We start from the raw sequence: 10,000 nt of genomic DNA, 5'->3' as shown, positions 1-10,000 counted from the left end.
AGAACAAGCTGCAGATTCCTGATGGATTTATGAGACAATTATTCTGTCATGTGATTAGCTACATTATACTATAAGAAGCAATGAGGGGAAAAATCATATTGGAGAAAGGCAGTTACAACAGTAAATATTCCCCAAATTTTGGACTGACCAGCTTATTTAGGGCTCAGATAATTAGGTAATGCAAATGTATTCTGCAAAGCTTTTTCTGCACAAGTTAGCAATGTTTGGAATTTAAGCAAGATACTTAAGGATGTTAGCTATCTGCTGTGCTGGCAATCAAAAGCAGGACCTATTTAAGTATCCTGTGTGTCAGATACTGAAATCTAAAGTCATAATTCAGAATGGAATCTAAAAAACCCAAGAATTTAGTTAATACTCATAAACACCAAAAATGTTCCGTTAACCCCTGAAACTCAGTGCTGGGGGATTAACAAAGGCCAATCTTTTAAGATCCTTTATCCTAAAGTGTTGTTCTGAGTTTTAGAAATCTTGACCCTTCATCTTTTATCCCAAGGATTCTTATGAAATAAGCAGGGTATCTTGTTACCTACCTATTTATTTAATTTATTTATACCCCACTTTTCTCCCCAGTGGGGTCCCAAAGCAGCTTACATCATCATTCTCATCTCCTCCATTTTATCCGGACAAAAGCCCTGTGAGGTAGGTCAGGCTGAGTGTGTGTGACTGGCCCAAGGTCACCCAGCAAACCTCCATGGAATGAGTGGGGATTTGAATCGGAGTCTTCCAGATTCTAGTCTGACACACCTAACCACTACACCACACTCCATCCACAAATAAATAAGGCAATATCTTATATTCAAAGCCTGTAAGTGAGTCAAAAGTGGAGCAAATCTGATTGAGGTCTTTTGCATATTACTGCCAGGAAATGGTTTTGCCTATCTGCAACAATGGGTGAGATTCTATACATCCATTCCTCTGATGGCACTTTCCCTCACTGTAGGGAGTCTTCTCATGATGCAACTGCTCTTCCACTGGCAGAAGAATGTAGTGGTGCAGTGGTTAAGATCAGTGGACTCTAATCTGGGGAACTGAGTTTGATTCCGCACTCCTCCAGATGAAGCTTGCTGGGTGACCTTGGGCCAGTCACAGTTCTCTCAGAACTCTCTCACCTCCACCTACTTCACAAGGTGCCTGTTGTGGGGAGAGGAAGGGAAAGGCAATTGTAAGCTGCTTTGAGGCTGCGGTCAGATGTGCCATTTGGTGCGGAGGGGAACTGACACTATTTTCCCCAGTGGAAATTGATGCGGTGTTGTGTGAGCACACATCCTTTGTAGCTGTGGGCTCAGCCCGTCACTGCCCGATCAGACAACAAGTTTGGGCGAGTGGGGTTTTTTTTGGCCTTTTGTTTCCCATGCGCATGAGGAATCGCACCCCCACACTGAGGGTTCCCCCATGGAGTATGCAGTTCTGTACATACTGCTAAGCGAGGGGGAAAATGGCACCGAGTTGGGATGGAATGAGCAGATCATCCCGATGGCTTGAGTGCATGCTTGAGCGATGAGATGGGGAATGTCCGTCCATAGCCCATCGGCAAGCATTAGGACCAGACTTTCCCTAGTGTCTTTTAACTCTCCTTCCGTGGCTGGGCAGCATGGGGTGCTGACAGCTGTGGGAACTTTCCCAGATGTTGCTGTCTGATCATGCCCTTTAGATCCATCAGGCATTGAAAGCTGAGTGGATTCAAAGGCACGTCTGACCATGGCCTGAGACTTCTTAAGGTAGAAAAAATTGGGTATTAAAAATCTCAACTCTTTTCCCTCTTCTTCTCTTGTAGAAGCTGGGGCTTGCTATGTCAGAGGAATGTGTGGCCATGAGAGGAATGGATCTGTAGGAACCAATCTACTATCTTCGATGTGCCAACCAAAACAAGCATGCTACAGAGTGCAACACTTTTTGCAATTTATATTTAAGGGACAAGTTTCACAGTAACAAAAATACACATTTGTGTGTGTCCTGTAAGAGATCCACACACTTAGCTACCCTTCTAACCCCCCCCCCCCTTTAGCTATCAAGTCAACTGAACTTCAGGATTTTCAAAATAGGTTTCCTTTTAATATCTGCCAGCCTATCTCAAAGAAGATATTCTTTCTAGTTTCAGCTGCAAGGCAGTGATTTGTGCACTTATAGGTGTACTTTGTTTAGTGTCACCTATGGTGCAGATTGGATAGATTTTGTAAAAGATAGCATTACTTTTAAAGAAACATACAATTTGACAAGCTATTGCATTTTACCTTCATTTTATTGCCATATTTTTCATCACCCTCATTGTTTTCCAGCTGTCCCTAAATTGTTCATTTTCTTAGTCTGTTACATTCATGGGCCTATTTACTGTTTATAAAGCAATATGCACTTACGGGTTTTGGAGATGGCTTGGGCTCCGAGGGTCGCATGTGCAAGTGGGTCATCATTGCCTGAAGACGTTCACGTTCTTTAGAAAGCTGTTAAAGAAAGAGTGAGATCAGAAGTCATTTTAGAAATGACTAATACAGCTATTTTATTGCAGTGATACATCTTTTCATTGAAGACTGTTGTAGTGTAATGGTTCCTGCATACGAAATCCTATGTCAGTAGAAAGTTCTATACTAAGAAAGGCAACTTTGCCTTTTCTGAGGGTTGGGAGGGGGAAGGACCACGTAAAGCTTCTCTTATGTTTAAAAGGTCAGATAAAACAAATAATACTTCATCTTTTTGTCAATAAGAGAATTGAGGTCACCATTGCCTCAGCAGTAACAAGTTACTGGGACCATAAATTAGATGGCCCATAGTGTCTCTTGAAAGTCCTGTGGACACTGTTAGCGATGGACTAGTGCCAACAACTGAGAAGGGGTGAAGGGTCCTCGTAGCACAGTGCCTGCCAGGATTGTCTGCACACTTCATCCATTCCCACTGAGGTCCAGTTAGTGCCCTCTGCAATCTGCTATCATCAATCTAATTCAATAGAGTGACAGGGACCAGGCAGTGCAAAAACGGCTGAACTCTGTCACTAAGCCGACATATACACTGCACTGGGTCTCATTACAACGGATGGACCTTACTTTTCTATCAGTCACACAAAAAGGAAAGAAGAAAAAAAGAACTCATAATTGGTCACCCTGCAAGCGGAAACTCCATACGTCCTTTCATGTTACAGCACAGCCTTTGTAAATGGTAAACAGGTCTTTATGAAACCCTTCAACATGCTTCAGAAAACATTATAAGGGTTATTTACAGCCCCCTTTTTTGTTTTATCATCCCCAATCCCCAATTGATTTTCACAGCACTCAGTCAAGCAGTACTTGTAGTATCAAATGCTGACAGAGTCCAATTATATAAAACCTAGAAATAAATTCTCATGCAACTTATGAAAAGGCACCAAAAATAATAAAATGAACAAATATAAATATATTCAAATTAGAATTCAAGGAAAGTTAATTTTGATACCCATAAAACCATTAATATGCTCAGAGAAATAAAATCTTTAAACTTAATTTTAAAAACTGGTTTATAAAAATTCATCCTTGAATTATTATTTTTAATTCAGTGCAGGCTACACCACACAGCAGAAATAAATATGTCACACTAACAACAAGAAGCCATCACAAGTGTATTTATTTAAATTTATAACCTGCCCTATCCCACAAGGCCAGGAGTGGGCACAAAAGCCAGTCTCTGCTCTCCAGTACAACAGAGTAACATTTTTAAAAATCCATTAGATTTTCAAACTGTTTCTCAGTTCTCAACAGGAGATTTCATAACTAAGTCCCTCCTCTCTCTATGCTCCTTCTGACTGAATGGCACATGGGAGGAACTGGACTTCGAGTAAGACTACAGAATTGCGCAGGCTTCTGCATTTATTTGACCAGTGCCATAATACAGAAGAAAGTATTAGAAGTGGTTTTGCCACTGTATCTTTAATTAAATTAATATATTTCGAATAGCATATATGACATAGGGAATAGAGACGATCTCTGTCTTGGAAAAATGGCAACTCTAACTTCTATCAAGCTACCAGTGCTTTGCTGCACTACTGTTCAGATTGCCAAATACTTTGGGAACCACTCAGAAAGTTCATTAATACAAGCCGACCAAAAGATAGTATTTTACTGTGTCTAAGCCATTGATAGTAGGGGAATACATTTGGTTTATCTGAGCTGACCCCCTCCAATACTTTACCAGTATTTTTTGGGTATTTTTTTCTGCCGGATATCAGCTGGGGTATTTATTCAGCTATCTGGCATGGCCAAGCCCGAAAAAACTCCCAAATATTCGGGATTTTTTTGGGCTGCCGGATAGCTGGCATTCAGAGTTTAGCCACGGCTTGCCAAAGGCATTTAAAGGGACCACACCTTCTTCTGGGGCCCACAAAATTCGACCTCCGGTCCAATCTTTTCAAAACAATGGGTTTTTTTTAGGAGGGGCACCAGCAGCTATGAGGCAGATTTGGTACCTCTACCTCAAAAACAGCTCCCACAGAGCCCCAGATTCCCAGATCAATACCCCCAGATCAACCATTGACTATAATGGCTCCCATACGGTATAATGGAGCTGAAAAAATTCAACAATCCCGAATATTTACAGAATCCGAATATTATATTGGTATTGGGATTCAGGAATATCAAGAAATTTTTTGGGTTCAATTTACTCGAACCTGAAAAATACCAGGGTGGGGTTTTTTTTGCACACCCCTAATTGATAGCCACTGCCTCATACCTAATGACCTGCCATATAAAACTCATCATATGAAAGGTGAGGTCATCAACAGTAACACAGTTTACACCCCTGAGACAAATGAGCAAAAAGCAATGCAAACTGCAATTATCCTACTTTCCATGACTAGCCGTATTATAAAAGATGAGGTTAGGTTTGCATCTTACATATTAAGAATTTCTATGTGCTAACTAATCCCTCCACTGTGAAGATAAAGAAGAAATATGAGCCCTTCCAAACCCTGAAATGCATGGGGGAGTTCAAGTAGCAGGATGGGATGCTGCTAAAAGACATGTGTGAAACCACATTGAGGGTCAACAATAATGGGTTTATGCAGGCATGCAAGTGGACATGGGGTTTAGGATCTTTGGAAGGGGGGTTCAAAGTAGTAGAATAAATCTGGGGTGATATGGTGAGATTTATTTATTTGATTCAATTTTTATCCCGCAAGCAGGCTCAGGGCTGGTTACAAGTCATACAGATAACAGTATATTTTAGATAATTAAAATCACATTACTACTAAAATAATAAAAACAGCAGTCAGAATGGATTTGCCTTGACAATGATGCTCAGTTTGCACTGGTCAAAGGGTAGTATTATCAGCAGGGGAGGTCGAAGATGGATTTGGATGTTCGTTGCCTCATCTGAAAGCCTGGTGGAACAGCTCTCCATTTTGCAGGCCCTGCGGAATTGTAACAAATCCCGCAGGGCCCTGATCTCAAGTGAGAGCTTGTTCCACCAGTCTGGGGCCAGGGCAGAGAAAGCCCTGGAAGATGTTGGTCGGTTGAGTGTAGCACTCTGTCAGGCATGTATAGGGAGAGATGGTCCTGAACATATGCAGGTCTCTGACCACATAGGGCTTTGAAAGTTAACACTAAAACCTTGAACTGGATCCAGTACTCTGTTGGCAGCCAGTGCAGTTGGCACAGCACTGGCTGAATGTGAGCCCGCACAGGCACCACCATCAGCACACATGCCACTGCATTCTGCACTAGCTTCAGTTTCCAGGTCAAGTTCAAGGCCAGCCCCGCATAGAGCAAGTTACAATAATCCAAACTGGAAGTTACCATTGTTTGGATCACTGTAGCTAAGTCCTGGGAAGTGAGATAGGGAACCAGTTACTTGACCAGACCCAGATGATAGAAAGCTGATCAAGCAACGGTGGCAACCTGGGCCTCCATCGCCAGGGAGGTATCCAAAAGCACCCCCAAGCTCTTTACCCTCAGTGCCAGCCTCAATGGTACAGGACCTCCATCTTCACTGAATTTCAATTGGCTCTGTTTAAGCCAACCAGTCATGGCCTGTAGTGCCCTGTCCAGTGCCTCTGGGGCAGAGTCCACCCGTCCATCAACAGATAGAGCTGAGAGGTATCAGCAAACTAATGGCAGCCCAGCCCGTACCTCCAGACCAACTGGGCAAGGGGGCACATATAGATGTTAAACAACATTTGGGAGAGGATAGCATCCTGCGGCACCACATGTTTAAGCGGGTGCCACTGGGGCAGTTCCTCTCCAAGCACCACCCTCTGTCCCCAACCCTAATGGGTGGAAAACCATTGTAAAGCAGTCCACTGTATCCCACTGTGGGTCAAGAGGTCATAGTCAACCATGTCGAATGCTGCCATTAGATCAAGAAGCAACAGCAGCGCTGACCCACCTCGATCCAGATGTCTCTGAAGGTTATCCACAAGGGCAACCAGTGCGATCTCCATCCTATGGCCAGTGCGAAAGCCAAACTGGAATGGTTCCAGAATAGCAGTGTCATTCCAGAAAGCCTGAAACTGTTCTGCCACCACTCTCTCAACCACCTTGCCCAGAAACAGTAGGTTCAAGACTGGGCAATAGTATGAGAGGACTGTGGGGTCCAGTGATGGCTTCTTCAAGAGTGGGTGCACCCCTGCCTCCTTTAAACCAGCTGGGAAGGTCCCTGATAACAGGGATAGGTTGACGATGTCTCTAAAAGGGGTCCACACACTCTCCTGGCAGACTTTAACCAGCCAGGAAGGGCATGGATTGAGGGGACAAGTGGTGGGCTTCACAGCTACCAGAATCTTAACTTCTTCCTGGGAGAGCTGATTGAAGTGGTCCAAAATTGGACCAGAAGAAGGACAAGGGGCTTCCAGTTTCATTACTGTATCAATTGTGTTGGGAAGTCTTGGCAGAGTGACAAGACTTTATTTGCAAAAAAAGCTTGCAAATGCCTGACAGTCAATAGCCAATTCCTTATAATTTGGTTTTCCTTGAGGCAATGAAACTGAATCCAGGTAAGATGAAGGTGCTGTGGCTGGGGGGGAGTTGTGGTTGGGTTGCCAATTCCCAACTCTTGACAATGTGCCCTTATCACCAGTACTGACCATCAAGAGTCTGGGCATGACCTATCTATGGAGGCCCAGGTCGTGAAGGTTGCCAAGCTGGCATTCTTCCAACTGTGCCAACCTAGCCACAGAAATTCATGCAACAGTCACCTCCAGGATAGACTACTGTAATTTTCTCTATGCAGACCTACCTTTGCACCTGACCCAGAAGCTCCAACTGAGAATGCAACCACATGGGTCCTTATGGGGACCCCTCAGAAAGCACATATTCAACCTGTGCTGTGCAAACTGCACTGGCTTCCAGTGGAGCATGGATCAGGTTCAAGGTTTTGCTTCTGAACTTCAAGGCCCTTAGTGGTCAGGGAGCCACATACTTTCAGGACCGCCTGTCTCAGTATGCCTCCAGAAGAGTGTTATGCTCTAGGAATAAGAACTTTCTGGGGGTACCTGGCCTCAGAGAAATCTAGCTGTCCTCAACCAGGGCCAGAGCTTTTTCAGCCCTGGCAATCGCCTGTTGGAACTCTCTGCCTGATATAGCTCTGCCCTGTGGGATTTACTATCTTTCCACAGGGCATGCAAGGCAGAGATGTTCTGCCAAGCATTTGGTTGAGGACAGTGACAAGACAATGTAAAATATGGCACTCTCACATACACCCCACCCTCCACAACCCCCTCCCCCCAGACGGTTTGAGGAATTTAAAATCTTTTTTCTGCCATCTTGGGAAGTGTATTGTTTTATTTGCTGATAGATTATAGGCATTTTAGCGTTGGTTTTAACGGCATTATTTATTGTATTTGTTCTGTTGTAAGCCTCCCTGAGCCTAATAAATCTAATTTAATAAATAAATAAATATCAAATTGTTCTAAATAACTGGGCTGGGCGAGAACTAGCAGATGCAATGGAGACTGCATGAAAAAATTTTTTAGTGGCCTTCACTGCCATCTCATAGGCTTTCATAAACATCCTATAAGATGTTCTTGAAGCTTCATCACGACCACACCACCACACTTGCTCTGGCCATCTCAGTTCTCGTTTCATCCTCCATAGCTCCGGGTTTATACCATGGAGTCAGTTTGGCATGAGGGCAGAGAGGGCACCGAGTTTCAATTTCGTCAATGGCTCTCACAGGAGGAGGAAAGGCTGAGTTCCTTTCTGCCGAGTTTTTGGCCCCAGGAATGAGAGGGCAGACCCATTTGGTTTTCTTTTTCAGGAGAAGTTGGCCTTTCTGAAGAATAAATTGGAAGTCTGCAATAGTAAATAGTGGACTGAAGAATGTCCAGTGTTACGTAAATATATGTATTGTAACTAATATGACTATGGAATGAAGAATTTAGGAAACTAAATGGAATTACATGTAACGGGTGGAACAAGACAATATGATTTCAGAATAGGAAGTAATCCTTGTTTAGTAGTTAGGTAAAATTGGAGTTAATGGATAAGCCGGAGAACACTTTCTATTAATATAGGGGGTGAATAATATGATAGATTGTAGGAAAATTAAGATTAATATTTTGTATTATTGTTCACTATAGAAATTAATAAACTGTGAATTTAAAAAAATGACTCCAGAGAGACGGCTATGCCAACATGTGTAACCACAGTTTTCAATAATGTCTGGAGTATATATTGTATTTGGATTCTGAAATTCATGATATAAGGGAGGGGAAGACGGACTTGATAACATCAAAAATCTACAGGAGAATAGTTGGAAGCTAATCTTGAAACATGTAAATCATATTTTAGAAATTTATCAGGATTAAAAAAGCATACAATGAACATGTTACACATCTCAAACATACTCATACATGTAATCACAGCCTAAGAACATGAGAATATTTCCTCAAGAAAGTTAAATCCAGAAGATGAGTATTTTCTCAAACCTGTATTTCTACACGCTGAACCACCTGCATTTGCACCCGACATTGAGCAGTACTTCTGTCATCCAACGCATGTTCATTATTAAGGTGCCTAGTAAAAGAAGCAATAATAAAAACACATGAGGTGTATATTGATAACCTTCTGAATCCCACTGCATGTTTGTTCTGCAAACAGAATTCTTATTAATGGTGAAAGGGAACTCTTGTCTACAATAGATAGAGGCATATGAAATACAAAAAACAAACCTGATCATCCACAATGATGAGAACACAATAGTAAAAACCTGCTGAGGTACACGCAGTAGCAGAAATCCATTGTCCTACCAAGCCCACCTACCAAGCAGCGAGCATTGGAATTTGCCAATCAGAGTCTCTTCTTATAGGGAAATATCACCCATGTCTGTTTAGTAATCTATCTAGTGTTGAACAGGCAGAGTGGCACCACGTCTTGACTGTGTCTTCACTGGGCTAGGGGTGACTATGAAAACTGGGCACAATGATGGGGCACAGCGATGACATGAACGACTTTATACCTCTGTGATGTAAAAGTTCTTTCCCCTCAATTTTCATCTGCAATAATTTTGCACAATCATTTAAGCCCAACTACAACATCAACTCCATGCCACTATCTTCGGGCAGGCCTAAAGCCAAAAATGCATTTGTCAGTTGATACACTCTTCTCCCCACTTCACCTTCCCTTCCATCATTACAGAAAGAGTGAATGACTGGGTGACATCAGCTAGTATGAAATGGCTCAGAGGTTTCTCAGAATGCCATAAATTATCACAATTTTCTCTTGTTGTCAGGGATGCATTTCCTTAATGCTTCTGAATTTGGAAACTGTTTTGTTTCAATGAACAGTGCAAAGCAAAGGACACTGAACTGCCTATTGATTCTTATTTTCTTGGATTGCTTACAAGGGTGGGGGGGAATGGAAACAAATTCATGAAATCTGTTCTGAGAAGATCTGAAAGAACTGAAGAGCTCAGGTATTATACCATTGTTTTTATTTATTAATGTTCTTCCAAGGACATTGCACAACTGAATCTGGGTCTGATTCAAACAGTATTTTTTTCAGATTTGTCTCAACCTGGAAAGAGT

At 42.5% G+C, this 10,000-nt stretch overlaps 1 protein-coding gene across 1 annotated transcript in view; it reads right to left on the bottom strand.

Moving 5' to 3' along the window:
- Nucleotides 1-10,000, bottom strand: part of FOXP2 (forkhead box P2) — a 523,287-nt gene that overhangs the window by 39,670 nt on the left and 473,617 nt on the right. The window contains exons 10-11 of the mRNA XM_015411071.1: nucleotides 8,903-8,990; nucleotides 2,376-2,459 (exon numbers count right to left, since the gene is read on the bottom strand). Of these exons, the coding sequence (XP_015266557.1) occupies nucleotides 2,376-2,459; nucleotides 8,903-8,990 (172 nt within the window). The remainder of the gene's footprint in view (nucleotides 1-2,375; nucleotides 2,460-8,902; nucleotides 8,991-10,000) is intronic.

This window comes from Gekko japonicus, unplaced genomic scaffold, assembly GCF_001447785.1.
Source record: "Gekko japonicus isolate JY-2015 unplaced genomic scaffold, Gekko_japonicus_V1.1 scaffold658, whole genome shotgun sequence".
NCBI lineage: Eukaryota > Metazoa > Chordata > Lepidosauria > Squamata > Gekkonidae > Gekko > Gekko japonicus.
Note: the sequence above shows the minus strand (reverse complement) of the source record. Positions and strands in the feature narration are given on the sequence as shown.